The following is a 26,992-nucleotide window of genomic DNA, read 5'->3' on the forward strand; positions in this document are numbered from 1 at the left end:
ACTCTGACTCTGCTATAGGGTCGCTGAGTGGTGCAGCAGACAGATCCCTGGTCCCGGGGCCAAGAAGCCCTGAGCCCCTATACCACCCCTTAGGCCCAGAATCCGCCTGGCCCTATGGTCCTGGGCAGGCCTTCCAATCCCAACCCCTTGCAAGAAGCAAAAAAGAAAATGTGTTATATCTGACCACTCTTCCCCCCATGGTCTATCCTTTCCTCCTTTATTCACATCCCCACTCCTTCCCCCTGCCCCCCCCCATTCCTTCTTACTCCAGATGTCTATACCCCATTGAGTATATTTGCTGTTTCCTCTCCTAGCCATCTCTGATGAGAGCAAAGGTTCCCTCATTCCCCCTTGTCTACCCCCTTCCATATCATTGCAATAGCTCATTGTAATAAAAAAAATCTTATTATGTGAAATATCTTGGACTATTCCCCCTCTCCTTTTTCTTTCTCCTATTCCATTTCCCTTTTTTTCTATTGACTCCATTTTTACACCATATTTTATCTTCGAATTCAGCTTTCTCCTGTGCTTCAACTATAAAAGCTCCCTCTACCTGTTCTATTAACTGAGAAGGTTCATACGCGTATTATCAGTGTCATTTTTCTATGCATGAATACATGCAGTTCATCCTCATTGAGTCCCTCATATTTCCCCCCCTCTCCTCCAATCTCCATGCTTCACCTGAGTCCTGTATCTGAAGATCAAACCTTCTGTTCAGCTCTGGCCATTCCAAATGGAACCTTTGAAATTCCCCTGGTTCATTGAAAGTTCATCTTTTTCCCTGGAAGAGGACATTCAGCCTTGCTGGGTAGTTCATTCTTGGCTGCATTCTAAGCTCTTTTGCCTTCCGATATATTGTATTCCAAGCCCTAAGCGCTTCCAATGTAGTTGCTGCTAAGTCCTGTGTGATCCTGACTGCAGCTCCACGATATTTGAATTGTGTTCTGCTGGCTGCTTGTAATATTTTCTCTTTGACTTGGGAGTTCTGGAACTTGGCTATAATATTCCTAGGGGTTGGTTTTTTTGGGATCTCTTTCTCAGGGGGATCGGTGGATTCTCTCCATTTCTATTTTTCCCTCTACTTCTAGAATATCAGGGCAATTTTCCTGTAGTAATTCTTTGAAAATGATGTCAAGGCTCTTCTCCTGATCATGACTTTCAGGTATTCCAATAATTTTTAAATTATCTTTCCTAAGTCTGTTTTCCATATCAGTTGTTTTTCCAATGAGATATTTCACATTTTCTTCTAATGTTTCATTTTTTTGGTTTTGAAGTATTGATTCCTGATTTCTGTTAAATTCATCAATCTCCCTGAATTCTATTCTTTGTCTGAAGGATTTGTTCTCCTCGGAGAGTTTTCTTATCTCTTTTTCCATCTGGCCAATTTTGCTTTTTAAAGCATTCTTCTCCTCAGTAACTTTTTTGAAGTGTTCTATCCATTTGACCTAGGCTGGTTTTTAGCATGCTATTTTCTTCAGCATTTTTTTGGATTTCCTTGACTAAGCTGCTGACTTCATTTTCATGTTTTTCCTGCATCTCTCTCCTTTCTTTTCCCAGTTTTTCTTCCAATTCCCTCATTTGATTTTCAAAGTCTTTTTTGAGCTCTATCATAGCCTGAGCCCAATTTCTGTTTTTCTTGGAGTCTTTAGATGCAGGAGCTTGTGCTTCCTCATCTTCAGACTGAGTATTTTGATCCTTCTTGGGCTCATTTGCAAAATATTTCTCAATAGTCTTCCTTTTGTTTCTCTGCTTGCTCATTTTCCCAGCCTGGGCCTGGTTTTGGGGTGCTTCCTGAGCTTTTGGGACACTCCCACAAGGGTCTCAGCGTGTGAGGCTCTGTCCTCCCTCCTGGTCTGTGAATGACCATATGCACCCCCCTCTGCCACGGGGCGAGGTGGGGGGGCCCCTGCTGTTCTATGGGGGGGCCTAGACTGGGATCAGGATCTGAATGTGGTCAGAGCCCCAGAGTCCTGTTCCAGAGGCAAGAGGACAGAAGAGCTCTTCAAGTCTCTCTTCACTCCCCTCCCTCAGCTCAATGGGCTCATGCCCTGGGGGCTCCTGCTTCTGTTTCCTGGATCAGGGCTGGGGAAAGACCAAGCTGCTTACTGTGTGCCCTGAAGGCTGGGCTCCACGTGCTCGCTTTGGCTAAGGTCCCCTGCTGTTTCCCTACTTTGTGCCTGGTGCTCCCCGGGGTGCAGCTCAGGAGACTCCCCTGCTGCTGTGAGCCACGACTCCCAGCTCCCTGGTGCTGCCTCCGGGAGCTGAAGTTCTTTCCCTCTGGCTGGCGGCCCCTCCGACCCCGGGGAGCAGAGCCTTTCTGCTCTTTTCCAGGTTACCTTGAGTAGGAGAACTGCCTCACTGGGTCCCTTTGTGGGTTCTGTCTCTCAAAAGTTTAGTTAGAGTCCTTAACTTACGAGTTTTATCAGAGAGCTCCTAAGACTCTTGTTGCCATCTTGGCTCCACCCCTAGATTAGTTTTGATTATAAAATCTACCCCAGCTTTATGGTGTTCCCTTTCACTGTGATCACTCCAGTAAAACATATTTCCAGCTCCAACTTCAGTAAGCCAACCTTCATTTGCTAGTCTTGTTTCATTCATGGCTGCTATTTGGATATCATATCTACTAAGTTCTCTGGAAACAAGAGCTGTTTGTCTTTCAGGTCTATTGAATCTTTTTTTTTTAGGTTTTTTTTTTTGCAAGGCAAACGGGGTTAAGTGGCTTGCCCAAGGCCACACAGCTAGATAATTATTAAGCGTCTGAGACTGGATTTGAACCCAGGTACTCCTGACTCCAGGGCAGGTGTTTTATCTACTGCACCACCTAGCTGCCCCTATAGGTCTATTGAATCATGCACCAAAGTTGAGTGAAATATTCTTTGAAGCAGTTTTTGTAGATTTTTGTGTCTGAACCGCATTGTGGGATTCTCCGCCTACCATAGTAATCAGGCCAGGATTGCATAAACAGACAATTTTCAGGGCATCTTTTCTAGACTCTTCCTCATATCAGGAGGTGAGCAGTTTGATCCTTTAAAGGGCTACTCAGTCACCCAGGGGGCTGCTGAATCCCACTGCTGCTTTCAGTGGAGAAATGACCCTATGGCCTGGGTCACCTGTGTGCAGGGTTGTGACTACAGCTCCTAGTGTATCCGTACCTGCTGCTTCATCACTTGCCTGTTGCCACAAGACTTTGAGGAATCATTATGAGTGAAATCTTTTATTGCATGCTTAAATTGGATTTAAATGAGGGAGAGCTGCACCAAATCAACTGCCTCACTTTCTGTTCCATAGTCATCATGAGCCATCATAGCAAGACAGTCAAGACAACTAGTGATGGCTCTAGATGCAGCGAATGACCTTGACGTCTTTGATGTCTAACCAAACACTCCACAGCACCTGTTTAAGCTGGCTTCATGGCCATTGGAATGAATTGTTCTCCATCCATTCCACCAGTAGAAGACTTCACATGCTTGGGGTAGATAACTCTCCACAATTAACAGATGAGTTTGAGACTCCTTCAGTTACCTTCAGCCTGCCTGTCTAAATGATTTGCCAGGGTATGGCCACTATGCATGCTACAGCTTCTTGGAGCCACAGGTGAGAGATAGGTGGCTCAGGTGGACAGCAACCCTCACACCATGGAATTGGTCTTCCTTGAACACACCACCACAATAGACAGTAAAATGAATGAATGAATGAACATTTATCAGGTACTTATCAGCCCTAAGAATTGTGCTATTCACTGAAGATACAGTTAGAAAGGGCTAGAGAGTCTGCCCTCAAGGAATTCATATTCCATTTGAGAAAGCAAATAAAAGAAAATTCAGCTGCTTAGTGGATGGAAAAACCTAAAAATTCCAAGAGTGCAGCAGATGACAAGAAGATTATATCATTAGTTTAGATGATGTCAGAAATCAAGTTATACAAATAGCAGATAGTAAGACCTGGAGGTCATAAAGTTTTAATGACAACTCTCTCATCTGAACTGTGAGTAAAAAGGTTCTTGGGGCCTTCCCTTGCAAAGAGATTGAGAGAAGAGAGGATTGGATTCTGGACTGCTGAGGAGGAAGAGGCCTTTAAGATGTATTCTGGTGTGGCTAGAATCAGAATCAAAGGAAAGAAGAGAAGGATGGCCTTGGGGGTGACAAGAGTGAAGGGGGTGGAATGGGACAAAGAGTCCCATTTTGGCTAAAATATGTAAATGGTAAATTAGAGATAAGCAGATAGGTTTGAGCCAGATGGTGGTGGTCTTTGAATGCTGGCTTAGGAGTTTAACCTTAAGTAACTGAACACTTTTGAGTAGATGAGGGATCAGCTTGGAAGATGATTTAGGTAGAAGTGAGTATGGAGAAGGGAGTAGACTAGAAGGCCAGATCAGAGACTATTCTGTTAGTCTTTAAGTAGGCAAGAATATTAGAGGCCAGAACAGAATGGTTGCTGTCAGACCTGAGAGGAGATAGATATGGGGGGGGGGGGGCAGCTGCTATGTTGCAGATAAGGTGTTAAGTTTTGGGGATACAGAGAAAGGCAAGCAACTGTACCTCTTCTCTAGGAGCTCATAGTCAAACAGAGGAGAGCTAATAAAATGTATACAAACTGCATGCAAGATTAAATAGGAAATGATTGAGGGAAGGCTCTAGAATGAAGAATTGGAAGAGTCTTCTTGTAAAAGATGACATTTTAGTTGACACAAGAAGCTAAGTCATTAAGTAGAGATGAAGAGAGCATTCCAGGTATTGGGGACAGCCAGAACAGAGAGCTGGAGGTCTTTTGTGTGGAATACTCAGGAGGGTAGTGTCAGTGGATATAGATGGGATAAATTAGGGGTAGTCTTGGAAGGCATTGAGGAAGATTGGGAAGGGCTTTTTGCAGGTGAGGTAAAACTGAGACTTGAAAGCCAGGAGGCAGAGATGAGGAGGAAGAGAGTGAAAATGTACTAAATTGGGAGATGGTGTGTTTTCTTTGAGGAATAGCAAGGATGCCAGTTGAGAGTAAAGTATCAGAAGACTGAAAAAGTAAAAAGGCCTTGGAATATCAAACAGGATTTTATATTGATCTGGCAGGTTTCTTGGATAGTGAGGGGGTTGGGGTGATACAGTAGTGCCTGTACTTTTAGAAGATCCCTTTAACAGTTGAGTGGAGGATAGACTGAAGTGGTGAGAGACATTTGAGGGCAGTCCCACCTTCCATCCAGTTTCAGTATGCATCCACATTGGCATCCCCTCAAACATTTTGACTTTGCTGTTCATTGACCTCCTTTAGTTGGCTTCAGTCCTGAATGCTGGCATTCCTCTGACCATAACTTTCCCCGTTTCTGTCTATCCTAGTCTTTCACCCTTGCTCCATCCTTACTTTCTTGTCTTCATGATCTTGATTTTATTAGTAAGGAAGGAGAAGAATGAGCATTTGTTAAGCATCTGCTGTAAGACAGGCATTGTACAAAGTGCTTTACAGAGATTTCGTTTACTTCTCACAACAGCCCTGGGAGAGTTTACAGATAAAGAAATGGTTAAGATTAATGAACTTGTCCCAAGTCATACAGTTAGGAAGTATCTGAGGCTGGATTTGAACTCAGGACCCAGTGTTCTATTGTGTCACCTCCATGACTGTAGATCCCAACCTCAGATTACTACTTATGTCTGTCCACCTTCTCATATCTCCCTGCTGTGTTACTGAATACTTCTTGAGAAGGGCTTGCTATCCATTTAGTATTCAAGCATTTATCAAACTACAACTCTATATTGGGAATATTGCTCAGCAAAGAAAGGTGACAGATAATTCTGCTCTCAAGAAGCCCACAATCTAATGGGGGAGACAGCATGAAAAATTCTATGTACACAAACTGCAGACAAGAAAAATGAAGATAATCAGCAGAGAGAAGGTACTTGCATTAACCAAGGATCAGGAAAGACTCCTCGACAAAGGGGAATTTTAGCTGAGTTTTGAAAGATTTCCAGGAAGTTCATGGGCAGAGACAAGGAGGAAAAACATTCTCAGCATTGGGGACAGCCAGTGAAAAGGCCCAGGGTTGGAAAATAGAGTGAGAAAGGAGGAGATAGACAGGGAACAGCAAGGAGGCAGTGTCATTGGGTTTCAGAGTATGTGAAGTAAGGAATCAAAAATACTTGAAATGTAGTAAAGTGAAAGACTGTATGCCAAACAGAATTTTTGTATTTGAACAAGGATATAATAGGGAGCCACTGAGTTTTTGGGAAAAGAAGGCTGATGTGATCAGACACGTACTTTTTAGGAAAATGAGTTTGACAGTATTAACTAGATTGAAGTATAGAGTGGGGCAAGAATTATAGCAGTGAGACAAACCAGCAGGCTATTTTAATAATTTTCTAATGAGGTAATAAAGGCCTTCTCTCATTGGAGAGAGAAGAGTATGTATACAAGTGTGGTTATAAAGGTAAAAATCAACAGACCTTGGCAACAGATTGAATGTGAGTGATAGTGAGGAGATAGGAGGCGAGAATGACATGGTTTCAAGTCCGACTGGTTGTGTCCTTGGAGAAGTTAAGGAGCAGAGAGGGTTTGAGGAAAATCTTCTCTGATTCCCTCTTCCACTCCTTTATAGTTTCAGATCCTCTAGTCATCTATAATATACCAGCATATCAGGAGAAGAGGAATAGTCAGTGAATAGAGAGCAGAGCTTAGAGTCAAAAAGACCTGAATTCAAATACAGACTCAGATTCTTAATAGCTGTGTGATCCTCAGCAACTCACTTAACCTTTTTTCCCCCCTCCATTTTCTCATCTGTAAAATGAGATAACTTACATTTTCTTCAATTTGTAGTCTTATGACTTTGCTTTAATATTTCTTGTTGTCTCATGTAGTCATTAACTTAAATTTGGTCCATTCTACTTTTTGGAAAGTGTTTTCTTTGGGTAAGGTTTTGTACCTCTTGTGCCAAGCTGTTAATTCCCTTTCTAATTCTTTCTTCCTTGACTCTCATTTCTTTTCCAGCTTATTTTTCCTCAAGTACTCTCACTTCATTTATAAAACAATTTTTAACTTAAAAAAAAACCCCTTGCTTTATCTCTTCCAGGAATTCTAGATCCTCAGTATATATTTTCCTCAGAGGCCCTGCTTGTAGATGTTTCAATCATCCTTTTCTTACAGGTTTGTGTCTTCAATATCTCTAACATAATAACTCTTGATGGTCAGGTTCTTTTTTATTTGCATCTTCTTCCCATCTACTCCTGAATTCAGGCTTTATATCTGAATCCTCCTATAGAGGAAAGGTCTAGGTTGGTCCTGTTGCTGCTTTCTTGTGGTAATAACTATTATGTTGTTCCAGGATCTCATGGACAGCTGCTCAGACTGGGGACATATAACTATTTACAAAGTAATCTGATCCAGAAAAAAAGTCTAATTGCTACTTCGGTGGTCTTGAGTACTGTAAATTTCTGATCTGGTTTTGGATTTGAGCAACAGTGTATGCCTTTGGACTCTTCTATTAGCCACCTGGAAAGTTCTGCAGACCAAAGTGAAATAATTAAAATGTTTTTGTTTTGTTTTTCTGAGATTTCCTGCTCTAGATATTCCTCTACAGGGTGGGCTAGGAATGAGACCCCTCTCATTCCTGGGCTATGAGTCATCTCTGCTTATCTCAGCAGATTTCTGTTTCTGGCTTCAGAACTTCCTCCTTTCTCGGTACACTGCAGAGATCTCTCTACCCAGGATTTCCATTCCTCCCCAACCCCCCTCACCTTTCTCTTCTGGTACAGGTCCCCTTCTCAGTCTTCCTTGGATCTGTGACCTAAAACTTAGTGGGGTGCCAGTTGACAACCACTGCTGTCATGATTATTACCAATGTGTCTTCTAGCCTTCTCTGGCTACTGAAGTGTTTCCCCAGTATTCTCCTGGCTAGACTTTGTCCCACTGACTTCTCTGTCTTATCTTTTTGTTACTGCCTGGGCCGGACAAATGAATGACTCATAGTAACTTTGTCTTAGATTCCTCATCAGGATTTAATCTGATCTTTTTCTAGGTCTGGTTGTGGAGAGATGGAGGTGGTTTTGTACTGCTTCCTACTAATTGACTCTGCCTCATCATCCAGTCTGTCTTTTCTGAGGAATTTTACATTCTTCTCCCTTGTTCTTTATTTCAGCCAAAATGACCTATTGATCTTTCCAAAATTAATAACATTCCACTTCTTACTCCAGTGCTTTTTGCAAGGTTCAAGTTAAATGCTGTGTTCTATAAATGACCCTTTCTAACTTCCCCAGTTGTTAATGTTCCACCAAATAACTTTGTTTACTTTCTATATATTCTGTGTTTACTTATTGACATATATGTTGTATTTGTCTCCCCATCTTCTCCATGTCTTCCTCACCCCTAGGAACATGTAAATTCTTTGAGGTCAAAGACTATTTTGCTATTCTTTTAATGCCTGGTACATATTAGAAGCTTAGGAAATGTTTGTTAATTGAATTGACCCAAAATATGATTTTCAACTTCTAGGTTTTTTCCTACTGTACCTCTCTACTTTCTGTTCTTTTCTCTCATATTCTAGAGCCAGGGCTTTACAAGCAGAGGACTTCCTGGAATTAACTTAATTGGACATACTGTTAAATATTTACTAGGTTGTACAGTAGGATTCTTCACACTTGGTGAGAGATAAAGAAAAGACTTCCCCTCTTCTTAGAGAGTTTATAAGTCTGGTAGAGCTAATGGAAAGCTTGATAAGAACCTGAAATTATTAAAGGTTGTGGGTCAACTCCAATGGTTGTGTTTCTTCCAAGTAGTTTGTTGTTGTTTTCTTTTCAATTTTGAGAATTCAGAAATTTATGACAAATGTGATGATTAATTTTATATACATAGTAGAACAGGAAAAAGGATTGCACATATCATTTCAAAGATCTATTATTGGGGTGGCTAGGTGGCATAGTGGATAAAGCACCTGCCCTGGAGTCAGGAGTACCTGAGTTCAAATCTGGTCTCAGACACTTAATAATTTCCTAGCTGTGTGGCCTTGGGCAAGCCACTTAACCCCATTGGCCTTGCAAAAACCTAAAAAAAGAAAAAAAAAGGTCTATTAATCACAGCTTGCTTTTCTTTTTAAATGTATAATTTAACTGCTTAAAGCAATTTCTCATTGATTTTCTTTACCACATCTTATTCATTTTTTAGAGCTTTATTGTGGTGTTTGGGGAACCCTTCTGGGTTCTAACATGATGCCATCTTTCCATAATTACCTCCAAATAATCTTTTAAGAACAAGAAACTGAGATTATCTCACAATGAAGATTCTAGGGATTATACTTGTGCAGGCTGTTGAGGTTAATTTTTGCATTTTCTAAGCCTTGTATTTGCATTAGTTCCTTCTTATTTTTTTCTTCTTTCCTTCCTGTTTCCTATTTTACTATAAATTTGAAAAACTTCAACAAAATCATGTCCATATACAAAGAGGAATGGAAAAAGAGAATTATGCATGAGAAATGTAAATTTTTATTATGTTCAGCTTGGGGTTTTTTTGTGAGCTTGTTTTTAAAGAGCATTTAAAATTTAATAGTAATAGCATTGCCCTGATTTTATCCATTTCTTCACTTCTTTTCTTGCTTTGAACAGTTTAATATTTAATATTTCATTATTTTATTTTGACCCCCTCCCAACACTCCTTTTTTCTGTGTATACATTAATAGTATTTTTAAAAATATTTTCCCCAATTACATGTCATGACAATTTTTAGCATTCATTTTTACAAGAATTTTTTTGAATTCCAAATTTTTCTCCCTTCCTTGTTCCCTCCCCTACTTTCTTCCTAAAGTGGTGGGCAGTTTGACATAGGTTATACATGTACTATCATGTAAAACATATTTCCATTGTGAAAGAAGAATCAGATCAAAAGGGAAAAGACATTTAACCATTCAGTGTCTATCAGTTCTTTCTCTGGATGTGGATAATATTTTCCTTCATGAGTTCTTTTTACTTTCTTGGATCATTGTATTGCTGAGGAAAGCAGAGTCATTCATAGTTGATCATCACATGATTTTATTGTGATACTGTGAACAATGTTTTCCTAGTTCTGCTCATTTTACTTGGCATCAGTTCATACCAGCCTTTCTAGATTTTTCTTAAATCTACCTGTTTGTTATTTCTTATTGCACAATAGTATTCCATTAATCTTATGTATAAGCTTGTTTAGCCATTCCCCAGTTGATGGCATCCCTCAATTTCCAATATTTTGCCACCATGAAAAGGGCTGCCATAAATATTTTTGCACGTGGATCTTTTTCCTTTTTTGTTGATCTCTTTGGTATTCAAGACTTAGTGGTGGTATTGCTGTATCAAAGGGTCTGACTAATTTGCTTACCCTTTGGGCATGATTCCAAAATATCTCCAGAATGGTGTTAAATCAGTTCACAACTCCTCCAGTAGTGCATTAGTATCCCAATTTTCCCACATCTTCCCTAACAATTATCTTGTTCCTTTTTTGTCATTTCAGCCAATCTGATAGATACGATATGGTTTCTCAGAGTTGTATTAATTTGTATTTCAAATGATGTAGAACACTTCTTCATATACCTATAGTTTCCTTATCTGAAAACTGCCTGTTAATATCCTTTGACCATTTATCAGCTGAGGAATAGTTTATATTCTTATATATATTTCCTTGTTTTTTTTTTTAAGGGTTTTTCAAGGCAAATGGGGTTAAGTGGCTTGCCCAAGGCCACACAGCTAGATAATTATTAAGTGTCTGAGACCGGATTTGAACCCAAGTACTCCTGACTCCAAGGCCGGTGCTTTATCCACTATGCCACCTAGCCACCCCTATTCTTATATATATTTGACCCAGTTCTCTATTTAGTTGAGAAATGAGATTTTTATCAGAAATATGCTGTAAAGATTGTTTCTCAACTTTCTGCTCTCCTTCCTTGGTTGCTTGATTTGTTTGTGCAAAAGTGTTTTAATTTAATATAATCAAAATTATCTATTTTACATTTTGTAATGCTCTCCTTCATACATCTGACTGATAGCCTATGTCACTATCCTTTTAGTCCCTCTGACCCTCCTTGCAAAAAAAGTAAAAAGCTTTCCTTTTTAACAAATAGATATGGTTAAACAAAACATTCATACATTTGATTGTGTCAGAAAATGTCATTTTCTGTACCTGTAGTCCATCATGTGCCTGTTTTTGAACTTTGTAAAAATTCCAGATTGCTTCAAAAAAATGTGATATCTTAGAAGAGCAAAGTGGTGCATAGTTTCAATGTGGTCTTTGACTTGTTTCATTCTTACTGCTCTTAAGCAATAAGACATAGAATATTATAGTTGGAAAGACTATTAGAACATATCTTACTGAATGTCTAAGTTGAAAGGAACCTTCATCATGAATGGTAGCTTAAATGAGGAATAGGGTGGTAATAATCAAGAGAATTATGTGTTTGGAATCAAGAACTGAGTGTGAATCCTGGTGCCAGGACAGATGAACTTTGTGATTTGGACCAATTAACTTTGCTTTTTGGAGTCTCATTATACTCTCTTGCCCATGCCCCCCCCCCAGTTGTTATGGCTAGAACACTTTTATTCCTTAAGCTACTATATAAACCTGAGTTGATGTTGCTAGATACATTCTAGTCTAGTCCTTTTCTTGTAAAATAAAAGATCAAGTGAAGCTGTAGCTCATAGAAGAGAAGTAACTGGCCTAGGGCTATACTGCTCTCAAGTGATCTGATTGTCTCAAAAGACAGGAAACTTGTGTGTGCTATGCCATTCCATAGTAGTTCTTAGTGTATACCAGCTTAATGATGAAGCAGTCAGTCCTGCGCTGGGTGCCACTTGGCTGTAAAATACCAGGCATATCTCCAGCATTCTATAAATAATCACACAGTGCCTTGCTGGGAAACCGAGATATGAATATATATTTAACCCACTGAATGTTGAAATGAACTTTCTTTTTGCAAAAATTAGCCCTCAAATCCCTTTTCTAGGCAGGGGATATGGTAGGTTATTTCAAAACCAGAGAGGTTGGAAATTGTGGGGGAGGAGGAGATACTGGGAGAGGAGATTATGGCAATGTTTAGGGAAATAGTGTGGTTTTTTTTTTAGGTAAAACAAAACAAAAATGAACATAAGACTAGGAATTAGGAGATATGGGTTCTAGTCCCCATTTTGTAACCCTGAACAGCTTGCTTCCTTTTTCTCTTTGCTTCCATTTCCTCCTCTGCCTATAGATTGTGTTTACCACCCATTACAAGCCCTGACATTCTGTGATTGTTAAAAATAAAAATCTTAATTTCTGAGAAAGGTAATTGAGCATAACTCTTACATGTGCAATGTTTGCCCATAATTTAACAGAAAGTGCCCAATATTATCGTGAGTAAACAACCAATTTGGGTGGAGATATGTATGAGTGCTGTAGTGGTTATGAGTCTATCAGCTGTAGGCAGGCTCTATAAACACTGTACTTACTCCTTTCCTTTTATGGAGATAGTTGAGTGCAATGTGTTGTTCTTGTTTAGAAGTCTTACACTGTGCTTTCACTGAGGATGATTTTCTGTTGTAATAACCCACTTTTTCTATTTTTTTTTCCTCTTGTCAATCTTCATTGCTTCCAACATAGTACAAAATAAATTTGTTTATGGACTGCTTTTCATTCATTTGGCAAACATTAAGTTTATGAGTTTAATGAATTCCTGTTCTAGGCACTAGGGAAGTACAAAGAGTAATTCTTCATTCTTGGAACTCCTGATTTAGCAGGAAGGAAAAATATTTAGAAATAATTATAATATAAAGTATGATGAATATATTAGAGTAGCTGAGAAAGTTTGGATTATTTGCAGATAGCTTTTGCTTGAAGGATTAGAGGGACTTTTTTATGAAAAAGGTAGCTTTGAAAGACAGGTAGCTATCTTTTGAAGTTATGATTCTTATAGGTCCTTCCTTAGCAGTATAGATCATAATCTGTCCAGGACTTTTTATCCCTTATATGTCCTATCCATGTATTTCTTTAAATCCACCCTAAGTTCTACCTAACATGCTAGAAGCATTTCTTTGATTCTTTTCATTTTTTGTGGATACTGGTACAACCTTTGGACTTTGTCTCTGTTCTCCATCTTGCTACATCAATACCCTGCTTCCTTTTCTGGTCACACATACCTTGATCCTTTTTGTGGCACTTCTCATGTAAGATATTGTCATTGATATTGTCATAAAACTGTGGCTTCCTTTCATATTACTCCATTGCCCTTTTGGTCACCTGAAATTGGGATTCTTCTGAGTTAATTTGACTAATTACTCCCCAAATCTGTGGCAGGCTGATTCCTTGCTCCTCCCCTTATTTCTGTGTTTTAGTCAAAAATCTATTTTTACCTGTAGTCTTAATTCTAGTGTATTTATCATAGTGTCACTCCTTCACAAGTCATATCCTTCATTGCCTGTTGATTCTTTTTTTTTTTTTTTTTTTTTAAGATTTTTGTAAGGCAAACAGGGTTAAGTGGCTTGCCCAAGGCCACACACAGCTAGGTAATTATTAACTGTCTGAGATCGAATTTGAACCCAGGTACTCCTGACTCCAGGGCCGGTGTTTTATCCACTACGCCACCTAGCTACCCCCTATTGCCTGTTGATTCTAATGAGCTCTCTGGGACTTTTCATGCTATTGTTGTTAACAACTCCCCTCTTCTTTTAGATCCTTTAAGTCTTTTGCTATTTTACACTGATTGAAACTTGTCTCTCCACAGAAGGTATTGACCACACTTTCCAGTACTGAGTACTTCTTGCATGCCTCCAAAAGTTCTGAACTAGGAGAAGTTAGACATACTTTTTTTTAAATTAGTTTTTCCTCAATAGGCAAAACTATTTTTTTTTCTTCATACTCCCCATGCATATTCAAAAAATTCAGCAACCTCACTTTTTCAGGAGGCAAGTAGCATGGCTTCTCATCAGTCCTCTGGAAGCATGGTTGGTTGGTCATTATGTTGACCAGAAATAAGTTTTTAATAAAGCCTTTATTTTGAGTTTTACAATTTTCCCCCATTTTTGATTCCCTCCCCCCAACCCCCACAGAAGGCATTCTTTTAGTGTTTACATTGTCTCCATAGTATGTATGCATTGATCTCAGTTGAATGTGATGAGAGAGAAATCATATCCTTAAGGAAGAAAAATAAAGTATAAGAGATAGCAAAATTACATAATAAGATAACTGATTTTTTTTTTTCTAAATTGAGGGTAATAGTCTTTGGTCTTTGTTCAAACTCCACAGTTCTTTCTCTGGATACAGATGGTATTCTCCATTGCAGATAGCCCAAAATTGTCCCTGATTGTTGCACTGATGGAATGAGCAAGTTCTCCCATGTTGCTGTTAGCATGTACAGTGTTTTTCTGGTTCTGCTCATCTTGCTCAGCACCAGTTCATGCAAATCCTTCCACGCTCCCCTGAGTTCCCATCCCCTTCCCTCCTGGTTTCTCATAGAACAGTAGTGTTCCATGACATACATATACCACAATTTGTTAAACCATTCCCCACTTGAAGGACATTTACTTAATTTACAATTCTTTGCCATCACAAGGAGGGATGCTATGAATAATTTCAACTAAGATCTTGGCAACTGGTCTCATCATTTCCTGGCAAATAGAGGAAGAAGAAATGGAATCACTTCACTGTCCGATTGTACATTCTTGGGCTCAAAGATCACTGTACATGGTGACTGTAGACATGAAATTGAAAGATGCTTGTTCCTTGGAAGGAGAAAACTATGGCAAACTGAACAGCATACTAAAAAGCAGAGTCATTACCTAGCCTAAAAAGTCCATATAATTAAAACTATGTTGTTTTTTTTCCAATAGCAAGATATGACTGTGACAGTTGGACTATAAGAAAAACTGAGCATTATAGAATTGACACTTTTGAATTGTGGTACTGGAGAAGACTTTTGAGAGACCATTGGACAGCAGGAAGATCAAGTTTTGTAAGAAATTAATTTAGACTGTCCATTGGAACACAAATACTGAAGTTTAAATACTTAGACCACATTTTGAGAAGACAGGACTTATTGGAATAGATCCTGATTTTTGGGAAAGATTGAAAGCAAAGGAAAAGGGGATTAGTAGAGGATGAGAAGGATAGAGTGTGTCATGGAAGAATGTACATGAGCTTGAGAGATAATAATGGATAGATGGGTCTGGCCAGCTATTGTCCTTGGAGTCACAAAGAGTTGGACACAATGAATGACTGAACAAAAACAACAACAAAAAAAATTTGTATACCATTTCTTCTGCCATTCCCCAATTGAGGGGCACTATCTTAGTTTCTGTTGCCATTACAAAAAAAAGTACTGTTATATATTTGCTGGGCCACAATTAAGGAACTTTGGGGTCATAGTTCCAAATAGCTTTCCAGCATAATTGAAACAATTCATAGCTCCTTTGGTAGTACAATCTTGTCCCTATTTCTTCACAGCTCCTCTAATATTTGCCCTTATCTTTTTTTGTCAATTTTGGTTAGACATACTTCTTCATTGTTATATTCAGTTTATTGCCTTGCCACTATCACTTAAGCCACCTTCTCTACCAAAGGTACTTTTATAAAGGTCAGGCAAGATCATTATCATTTCCCCTCAATAAACACCTCTAGGATAAAATAAAAACTCCTTTGACATTCAAAGTCCTTCTCAACTTAAGCCCAATGTATTTATCCAGTCTAATTTCACCTTACTTCCCTTCATTTATATTGTGTCCTGGTCATAGTGACATTCTTACTGTTTTTCTCTTAATTTTCTTTTTTTATCATGAACTTCAATATTACTGAGCTTGAGTGTTTCAAACATAGAGTTTTAACATAAAGGTCTCCTTTAATATTCAACTCAACTGTTTTCTTTTTTATGAGGTCTTTACTGATCCCTCAGTTCCTAGTATTCTCCCAATAACTTATCTGTTTTGTATGTTTAATATGCATGTGCATGCTACAATCCATGATTGAAGAGAAATGTCAAGGTTAGAGACATAGGGAACTTTTTGAATGCTCAGAGGAATTTGATTTGCCATAAAAGTTTTGGTTCAAGGAAATGATATGGTCAGAGCTGAATCCTGGGGAGATGAATATGGCAGCATGGGCAAAGTGCATTCTAGTGGGAGACTAGATCTAGGACACTAGTTAGGCAGTTGTTAGGTAAAATACTGAAACTAGGATCAGGACCCCAGAATAAAACCCAAAAGAATGAATCAGATGATAATAGGAAGAGTGAATCTCTAAGATTTAATACCTGGCACAGTTTTGGAATGTCTACAATGGAGAATGCCATCTGTATCCTGAGAAAGAATTGTGGAGTTTGAACAAAGACCCAAAGACCTTTAATTTTTTTTAAAGTTATCTTATGTAATTCTGCTATATATCATAATTTATATTTCTTCCTTAGGGATATGATTTTTCTCTCATCACATTCAACTTAGATCAATGCATACCATGGAAACAATGTAAGGACTAACAGACTGCCTTTGGGGGGAAGCAAGATTAGGTGAAAAATTGTAAAATTCAAAATAAATAAAACCTTTTTTTAATATTTATTCTCTTTTTTGTACAAATAATGTTTTTATACATTAAAAAAATATTCTTGTTTAAGAGTAAACAGAATACCCCCTCCCCCCATAAAATTTAGACTCGCTTGAGTGATCAAGTAAAGGGGAGAGAAAAAAATTAAAATTAAAAAAGAATAGTAATAATTGTAGGTATGGCCAGGTGGCGCAATGGACGGAGTCCCAGCCTTGGAGCCAGGAGCACCTGAGCCCATATTCGGCCTCATACACCCAACAATCACCCAGCTGTGTGACATGCAAGGCACCCTAATCCCACTGCCCTGCAAAAACCAAAAAAAGAAAAAAAAAAGGACCCAAAATAAAATAAAATAGTAGTAATAGTAGGGGTGGCTGGGTGGTAGACAGAGCATTGACCCTTGAGCCAGGAGCACCCTTGTCCAAATCTGGCCTCAGATACCCAAAGATCACCCTGCTATGCAGCTCCAGGCAGGCCACCCAGCCCCATTTGCCCTGCATCCCCCCCCCCCAAATCATAATAATAAAAAATGTGCTTCAGTCTTTGTTCCAACACCACCAACTCTATCATGGGTGGATCTCATTCTTTATGGTAAGTCCATCACAAAAGTTACTTCCATATTTTCCACCGTTGCCATTGCTGATCGCAACTCCCTCCTTTCTTATTTCTCCACTACCATGTACTATATTTTCTCTCTCCTTTCACTCTGACTCTGCTGTAGGGTAGCTGAGTGGCGACTCTGCTGTAGGGTAGCTGAGTGGCGCAGCAGACAGATCCCTGGTCCTGGGGCCAAGAGGCCCGGAGCCCCCTCTACCATCCCTTAGGCCCAGCATCCACCTGGCCCTATGGTCCCGGATAGGCCATCCAATCCCAGCCCCTTGAAAGAAGTAAAAAAGAAAATGTGTTATATCTGACCACTCTCCCGCCATGGTCCATCCTCTCCTCCATCACTCACATCCCCCCTTCCCCCATCCCCCCTTCTTACTCCATATGTCTATACCCCATTGAGTATATATGCTGTTTCCTCTCCTAACCACCTCTGATGAGAGTGAAGATTCCCTCATTCCCCTTTGCCTTCCCCCCTTCTATATCATTGCAATAGCTCATTGTAATAAAGAAAAAACTTATTATATGAGATATCTTGGCCTATTCCCCCCCTCTCCTTTTTCTTTCTCCCATTACGTTTCCCTTTTTTTCTATTGACTCCATTTTTACACCATATATTATCTTCAAATTCAGCTTTCTCCTGTGCTTCAACTATAAAAACTCCCTCTACCTGTTCTATTAACTGAGAAGGTTCAGATGCGTATTATCAGTGTCATTTTTCTATGCAGGAATACATGCAGTTCATCATCAAGTCCCTCATATTTTCCCCTTCTCCACTCTCTATGCTTCGCCTGAGTCCTGTATCTGAAGATCAAACCTTCTGTTCAGCTCTGGCCATTCCAACAGGAACATTTGAAATTCCCCTGGTTCATTGAAAGTCCATCTTTTTCCCTGGAAGAGGACATTCATTTTTGCTGGGTAGTTGATTCTCCGTTGCATTCTAAGCTCTTTTGCCTTCCGGTATATTATATTCCAAGCCTTATGAGCTTCCAATGTAGTTGCTGCTAAGTCCTGTGTGATCCTGACTGCAATTCCATGATATTTGAACTGTGTCCTTCTGGCTGCTTGTAATATTTTCTCTTTGACTTGGGAGTTCTGGAATTTGGGTATAATATTCCTAGGGATTGGTTTTTTGGGATCTCTTTCTCGGGGTTAGAGTTAGGGTTAGGGCTCTGTCCTCCCTCCTGATCTGTGAATGACCATATGCACCCCCTCTGCCACGGGGCTGAGGTGGGGGGGGCCTAGACTTTGATCAGGATCTGAATGTGGTCAGAGCCCCAGAGTCCTGTTCCAGGGGCAGAGGACAGAGCTAGGCAGTCTCTCTCTCTTCACTCCCCTCCCTAGGTTCAATGGGCTCATGTCCTGGGGGCTCCTGCTTACTGGTTCTGCTTGCTTCTGTTCCTGGATCTGGGCTGCCCTGAGGGCTGGGCTTCATGTGCTTGCTCTGGCAGAGGTCCCCCGCTGTTCCCCCAATTTGTACACGGTGCTTCCCTGGGCGCAGCTCAGGAAACTCTCCCACTGCTGTGAGCCACATCTCCCAGTGCCCTGGGGCTGCCTCTGGGAGGCTGAAGTTCTTTTGCTCTGGTGGGCCACCCCTCCAACCCCAGGGAGCAGAGCCTTTCTGCTCTTTTCCAGGTTACCTTGAATAGAACTGCCTCACTGGGTCCCTCTGTGGGTTCTGTCTCTCCAAAGTTTAGAGTCCTTAGTTTCAAAGTTTTCCTCTTTTGTCTCCCAGTAAAACCTTTCTAAAAAAAAAAAAGATTTAATGCCTGCCTATTGAGTTGGAGGCTGCATAGATTGAGAAAAATTCAGAAGACAACTAATTCCTGTACATGAATATCTGAGAGAAAGGGGGTCAAATTGAAGAGGAAAAGTAAAGATTTCAATTTTAGGTTTATAGAATTACATGTGGCTAATGTTGCTCTGCTGTTGCTAGCTAGGATTGGTATTGAATTATTTTTCCCTTTCTGCTTTCTACCTATCTGGTGTCTTCATTTTTACCCCAGAGAAAGTAAGCCCTGCTAAATGATCTTACAAAAATAAGAATATTGCTTTATGCATTACATAAATAAATAATATATTCTAATTGTCTTCTGCTTGTTAAAAAAATATAATTTAACACCAATATTGCCTACTTTGTAATTGTCCCTTCATTTTATATGGTTATAGTAATTATGAATATGGTCCATTTGGTTCCTGCTACCTTGCTCAATTCAGTTCTTTACATATTTATTTGAATTCTCATATTTATTGTTATGGTTTAGTAATTTATTAAAATAATATGCAATTTTGTCCAATCATTCCTCAGGTCTTGTTTTTAGTTTATGATCATTACAAATAATACTACTTTGAATATTTTCATAAAAAGTCATTTTTTTATTGCTGTTCATAACCTCTTTGGGGAATAAATCTAGTAGTGGGACCATTGAATCAAAAGATAAAAACAATCTTATCATTTCAGTTGCAAGTTGTTTTCCAAAATGACTGAACTAATTCAATAGATTTAACAACTGTGATTTAGTTTTCTGGAATTCTCACTAACATTTTCATTTTTATCTTTGCCAATTTGATTGATATGGGTTTGAGTTATTTTATAATTTCTCTGATAGTTGTTTTGAACACATTTTTAGGTAGTCATTGATTGTTTCTTTTGAGAACTGCTTGTTTTTATCTTTTGACCAAGTTCCTTAGAATGATTTTCTGTTAAAGAATGAAGAAGCTGTGATCTATCTGATCATTGGAGTCAAATGACCACATGAGTAGAATCTTGAATCTTTGTACAATATTGCAATCAACTTTATTTAGTGAGAGAGATATGATAGCTGTCAGTACGTATTTTATAAATTGTGAACGATTGGATTAACTAGATCTATTTTCCAATACAGGTACTTAATAGAAATTTTATTTTCTTCTCCACTTCATTTTTTTTTGGATATTTTGATTAATCACATTTTCATTTTTAAGATGAGAATGCTTTAAAATTTGCTTTTTTTGTTATTACAAAATGTATTTCACAAATACACCTAATATTTTGCAGAAAAATGCCTATAATTTAAAAAGAAATTTTGAAAATACGAGTTTCACAAAAGGATCACCAAAAGTAAAGCCAAGTGACAAGCCAAGTCACCCTTTCTTTTATTTCTGCTAGCTTTGGTACTTAAATGAGGTTCAGGAATGCTTGATTTAGCAGTTGCGTTTTGGTCATTGATGATTTTGCTATTTGTCTCTTCAGACTTTCCAGTCTTATGCATTATTCAGAATATGCATTAATACTAAAAACCTGATAAATAGACAATGATTGTGGGTCTGCCAAAACAGACCCCATAGAATCTGAGAGTTGGCCTGGATTTAGAAGCAGCTCTAATCCAATTCATCCCAGAATAAGAATTTTTTTTCAGGATCCCAAGTCTAGTTTTTGTTTAAAGAGTTATATGGGTATCCCATTCTATTTCATTTTTCAATAGCTCTGATTTGGGGAAGTTTTTTTTGTTTTTTTTTTTTTACATTAACTTACGATCTGCCTCTCTGCAACTTGTTTTCATTGTTCCTTGTTCTTTCATCTTGGGTCCAGCAGAACACATCTAATCAATTCTTCCATATGGCAAACTTTCAAATGCTGTAGTTTCTCTTAAGTCTTCTCTTTTCTAAGCTACTCTCTAGTTTAATCAATCTTTCTTCAAATGTGGCATCAAGAACTGAACACTATTCTGAATGTAATATTAGCAGAACAGAATTCATTAGGATTTTCATATCTCTAAGTCATGACAAATGAGAGAGAGCACAGAACTAGAGGACAATCTGATTTTTGAAGAAAAATAAGAGAGTCTACAAACTATATCATATCTCTATCAAGATCACACTGGGGGGGGTGTGGAAGCACTGGCCCTGGAGTCAGGAATACTTGGGTTCAAATCTCAGACACTTAGTAATTACCTAGCTGTGTGGCCTTAGGCAAGCCACTTAACCCTATTGCCTTGCAAAAACCAAAAAAAAAAAAAGATCACACTAACTTTTTTCTTTGCCATATTGTAATATTGACTTGTATTGAGTTTCAGTTAGGGGAATGCTGGTAAATGTTTAACAACCAACTCTGGGGGAAAAGTTTGCATTTTAAAAGTATGCATATGTTTAAGTTTAATCTTTCTTAGACAACCAACAAAGTAAGTCAAGTGCTAGTTTGGAGTATTTGCTGGTTTCAGGGCCAGCTCAAGCTGTTTTTAGCATATTCTTGCTTTCAGTTCATAAAAGTATCTGCAAGTTAGTACAATTTTTTTCTTATCTAAGTTAATGATAGAATTATTAAGTATAAGGTATAGGACAAGTCTTGAGGTATTCCATTAGAAAGCTCTTTCTAAATTGACAGTGAGTCATTAGTACCTGCTTTGGGGGTCTGGGCATCCAGTCATTCTAGAATTTATCCTTCTGTGCAGTCATCTAGTCCATATCTCTCTATCTTCTGCACAAGGTAAAAATGAGAAACTCTGACAGATGATTTTAATAAAATTTGGATAAACTATAGTATTCTCCAAATCAATCTAATACCTTTGTTAGAGGAGAAGCTGTTCTAATTCTTTATTAATACTTTCTCTTCTAGCTTTTCATTTACCATCTCTTTAATAATATATTCTTGGAATTTGCCAGAATTTTTTTTTAGTTTTTGCAAGGCAATAGGGTTAAGTGGCTTGCCCAGGGCCACACTGCTAGGTAATTATTAAGTGTCTGAGGTCGGATTTGAACTCAGGTACTCCTGACTCCAGGGCCGGTGCTCTATCCACTGCGCCACCTAGCTGCCCTAGAAATTCTTTAAACTCACTGATCATTAATTTGTACTCTTCTCTTTTTTCTTGGAAAATTAGAATATTTACTTTCTATGTCACCCCTCTCATTCTCCATGTTCTTCACTAACAGTGACTTGTCAGTTACCTTTTTTAATTTTCTAAGGATCATGGGATTTACTTCATTTGGACTTAGTGATTTGAAATGAAAAGCAGTTAAGTTTTCCTGCTTAATTTGAGTTTAAATTTCCCACTACTTTTTTTTTTTGTTCTGCTTTTTCCAGTTTCTTCTTAGCAAAGACTACAAAATTAAAGGTTGAGTAGTTTTCTTTTTCTTTTTCTTTTTTTTTTTTTTTAGGTTTTTGCCAGGCAGTGGGGTTAAAGCGACTTGCCCAAGGCCATATATAGCTAGGTGTCTGAGTTAAGTGTCTGAGGCTGGATTTGAACTCAGGTACTCCTGACTCCAGGGCTGGTGCTCTGTCCACTGTGCCACCTAGCTGCCCCAAAGTTGAGTAGTTCTACCTTTCTTCTACTATATTATCTTCTTCTCCTTCTATAGCAATGGGTCTGTTCCTTCCTTGATATTATTCTTTTATGTAACATAGAATTTTAAAAATTCCTTTTTGTTGCCTTTAACATTCTTTGCCAGCCTTCCTCAGCTCATTCTGATCTTTTATTCTCCTTTGTACTATCCTTATGGTACCATTTTGCAGTTTAAAATTTATATTTCATTACCTACCATTGTTTTAATTTGTCAAAAAAAGCATTCTGTAATGCATATTATGATTTAGGAACTAAGGCTACAGATACAAAAAATGAAACTATCTCTCAAGGAGCTTACATTCTTTTTTTTTGTTGTTTGTTTTTTTAAGTTTTTACAAGGCAAATGGGGTTAAGTGGCTTGCCCAAGGCCATGCAGCTAGGTAATTATTAAGTGTCTGAGACCTGATTTGAACCCAGGTACTCCTAACTCCAAGGCTGGTGCTTTATCAATTAAGCCACTTAGCTGCCCCATGGAGCTTACATTCTTAAAGGAGAGAAAATGTGTATACATTCATTTGTATGGATATCTAGAGTAAATAATAAATTGATGAATACAAGTAAATATAAAATAGTTAAATACTAGTATTTAATATTTGGAGAAAGGCTTAATTTGGAGCAGTTTGAAGAAAATAAGTGTCTAGCCGCTGGGGAGATCAGTTAAGGCTCCATTCACATTAAAAGTGGTGCTTGAAGAAAAAGAAGGAATCTGTAAAAGGTAAAGAAGGGGTGTATGTACCTTGGATATGGATGATGTAGCCAATGCAAACAAATATGGAAACCAGAATGGGAGTGTTGTGTGGGAAGAACAGTGAAGAGGCCAATTTGGATCACAGAGTGCAGGAGGGGTAATAATGTACTTGGAGACTGTAATGATAGGCTAGGATAATGAAGGATTTTTAAAGCCACACAGAGGAATTCATGTTTAATTTTAAAGACATTAGGGAGCCACAGAGTAGTAACATGGTCAGATCAGAGTTTAAGAAAAATCACTATCAGTTGTTTGAAGGATCTTCAAAAGTGTGGAACACCTTGAGGCAGAGACTGTCAGGGGGGGCGTGGCAGTAATGAATGAAAATGAGGACTTGAGCTAAGGTGGTTGCTGTTGAGTAGAGAAAGAGATTGTGAAAGATGTTGTGAGGTAGTAACAGCAAGATTTTGCAAATGATTGAATATATATGGGGTAAAAGAATGTGAGAAATCCAGATTATTATTATTATATCTAATGTGATATAGGATAACTAATTAGATAATTATATTATACAATAACATTTATTATTTAATGCTAAGATTATTAATCTGAGAGATTAGAAGATTGATTGGTACCTTGGCAGAAACTGGAAACTATGCCACCTAGCTGCCTCTTGTGTTACATATGTAGCTATGCAAAACATTTTCGTATTAACCACATTGCAAAAGAAAACACTGACCAAAAAATACAAATAAATTTAAAAAAATATGCTTCAGAGGGGCTACTAGGTGGCTCAGTGGATAGAGCACGGGTCCTGGAGTCAGGAGTACCTGAGTTCAAATTTGGCCTCAGACACTTATTAAAACTAAACAAAAAAAAATGCTTCAGAGATAATGAAAAAGGGTAAAAATACATCACTTGTACAAAAATATTCATAGCAACCTTGTTTGTGGTAGCAAAAAACTGGAAATCAAGTAAAATGGCCTTCAGTTGGGGAATGGCTTAACAAACTGTGGTATGTGTATGTCACGGAACACTGTTGTTCTATTAGAAAGCAGGAGGGATGGGAATTCAGGGAAGCCTGAAAGGATCTGCATGAACTGATGCTGAGTGAGATGAGTAGAACCAGAAAAACACTGTACACCCTAACAGCAATATGGGGGTGATGATCAGCCTTGATGGACTCACTCATTCCATCAGTGCAACAATCAGGGACAATTTGGGGCTGTCTGCAATGGAGAATACCATCTGTAGCCAGAGAGAACTGTGGAGTTTGAACAAAGACCAAAGACTATTAACTTCAATTTAGGAAAAAAAAACCTGATCTTATTGTCTGATCTTGATATCTCTTATACTTTATGTTTCTTCCTTAAGGATATGATTTCTCTCTTATCACATTCAATTTGGATCAGTGTATACCATGGAAACAGTGTAAAGACTGGCAAATTGCCTTTTGTGGGGGCTGGGGGAGGGAAGTAAGATTAGGGGGAAAATTATAAAATTTAAAATAAATAAAATCTTTAAGTACAAAAAAAAAAAGAAATAGTGTTTGGGCCTTGAACCTCAAGTTTGTTTCCAACTTTACCTTTCAGATAAAAATCAAATCTTTTTACTGATTTTTATTCCCTAACACTTTATCATTATTATTTTAAAACTTTTTTAGCATATTTGAAGGTTATTTTATTTTATGTATGTATCAAGACATAAGTAGATTGACTTTAAACTTGTAGGCAAGTGAATGTCTCCTCTTGTAAAGCCCATATTTGGTGGTTCTGATTGCATTCCACTGTGGCAGAAAAAGCTCTCACATCAGGATTATGATACTAATGCGCTGTGGCTGTTGGTGGGTAGACACCAGTACCAACAATGGCTTCAGCTCTTCTCTTTGCCTATGGCTATAGTTTTTTTTTTTCCTCTAGTCTTGCACCAGTACATTGCAATACAAATCTTTGAAGGATTAAGTTACTTAAGCACATCATTATTTGAGGAGGTAAACCTGCATGCCAGTGATCTGGTAAGTATTTGGAAGTTACAGTCTTTGGCTAGATGACCAAAGTCACACCACAGCTCTTGACATGCTAGTCATATTTAGAGCCATCATAGGGAATGGAGCAGATGTTAGCCTTCTCTTGCAAACAAATAAATAACTTGAAGCAACAAAACAACTTGAAAAGACAGTCATAACTTTAGCATTTATATCTCTTGTTCAGTACTAAGGGACCTTATCTTTCTGCAGAGAAATGCACTAACACTTTCTTCCCCTCTCCCCCCCCCCCATTCTTCTTTTAGGGAAATTCAGCTACTGAGGAGGTTACGGCACAAAAACGTCATACAGCTGGTGGATGTATTGTATAATGAAGAGAAGCAGAAAATATATCCTTTGGGGCCTCTGTTGTACCCTGATGTGCTTTGGCAGTGAAGGTTGGCATATTTCTTAAATATCTATTATCACATACACACACACACACACACACATACACACACACACACACACACACAAAACACTTCAAAGAATACAAAACTTGGATGGGCAGATTTGGCTAGAGAGTCATTCACGTGAAAGGGATTTAGGGACTCGAGTATCTCAAGGTTGGGTGTCATAACTGCCAATGATTCATACTTTGGCAACGCTTTCACATTTCCAAGATGCTTTTCTGTAAATTAGTAGGTGGTGCAGACATTATCTTCATTTAGCATTTGAGGAAACTGAGGTTCCTAAAGGTTAAATGACTTAGTGTCATGCAGTTGTGAGCCATGAATGGACTCCCTGAGTCCAGACTAGTGTTCTTTCTGCTACATCATACTGCCATGGGATCACCATCCTGGAATGCTCTACTCTCTCCCCATCTAGAGTATTGGGCTTCCTTCATCATATTACATCTTGTCATGGACATCAATACTCGAATATGTCCAGATAGGGCAGATAGAATTGTGTGGGAATTTTAAACTACTTACTGTGAGAACAGATTGAAGGAATTTGAGCATTTTTTTAGCTTGAGGGATAGAAAATCTAGGAGTGTATGTGTGTATGTGTAGTTGTAATATGATCCCCATCTTCATTTGAAGCAGCAGCATCTAAAAGAAGGAGCATATTTCTCATTTGGGAAACTCTCTGGCAGGACTAGGGCCAATGCATAGAAGATACAGGATGGCAGATTTTGTTTCAGGATAAGTATTTTTGTGATTGTTGAAACTGTTGAACAATGAACTGGATTGATTTTTGTAACTGAGTTTTTCTTCACTAAAAGCATCTTAAGATTCTGAACAGGGAAATTTACATGGAGAGTACTGTTGGAATAGAGCAAAGTTTCTTAACTTGGAATCCAAAATTGGTGTTTAAAAAATATTTTGATAACATTTCAAAATCATTGCTTTCTTTCATAGTCCCACTGTTTTTATTTTATGCATTCTGAGAAGAGCTCCCTAGGCTTCATTAGATACGATGCAAAAAAAATTAAGAACTTCCGGCCAAGAGATTTCCCAGAAAATCTTTTAAATTTTAAGATTACATAATTCTTGTTTCTGGGTTCCTGGTACAATGCTTTTGTTGACTTTCAGAATTTTTTAATTGGCAGAGCTATCCACAAAGGAAGTGTGTTGACTTGGCATTAGAAGGAAAATGCTGCTTTTCAACCATTATTTTTAATGGTTTGTAATAGTAATGTAAAATTCAAAAAGAAAGAGAGGGAGGCACAAACCATAGATCTCCCATAAGGACTTAGAAAACCTTATAGTAACATTATCTATGTTCTATTTTTTTTGGTTATTTTGTCCATCATTTCCCAATTATATTTAATCTATTTTACACTTCTGATTGCCTTTGTAAAACACTGAAGAAGACTATTATGGCCCTCCTTGGTACAGATAACCACTGCCATCAGTTTTC

General features: G+C 38.3%; 1 protein-coding gene across 7 annotated transcripts in view; it reads left to right on the top strand.

Annotated features, from left to right (window-relative positions):
* STK11 (serine/threonine kinase 11) overlaps window positions 1-26,992 on the top strand; it is a 178,549-nt gene that overhangs the window by 48,875 nt on the left and 102,682 nt on the right. For all 7 annotated transcript variants that reach the window (XR_012472088.1, XM_074204528.1, XM_074204529.1 and 4 more), the window contains one exon: window positions 25,396-25,479. Coding sequence is in view for 6 of the 7 variants with exons in the window: in XM_074204528.1 (XP_074060629.1) it covers window positions 25,396-25,479 (84 nt within the window). In the remaining variant the exon portion in view is untranslated. The remainder of the gene's footprint in view (window positions 1-25,395; window positions 25,480-26,992) is intronic.

Source organism: Macrotis lagotis, chromosome X (genome assembly GCF_037893015.1).
Source record: "Macrotis lagotis isolate mMagLag1 chromosome X, bilby.v1.9.chrom.fasta, whole genome shotgun sequence".
NCBI lineage: Eukaryota > Metazoa > Chordata > Mammalia > Peramelemorphia > Peramelidae > Macrotis > Macrotis lagotis.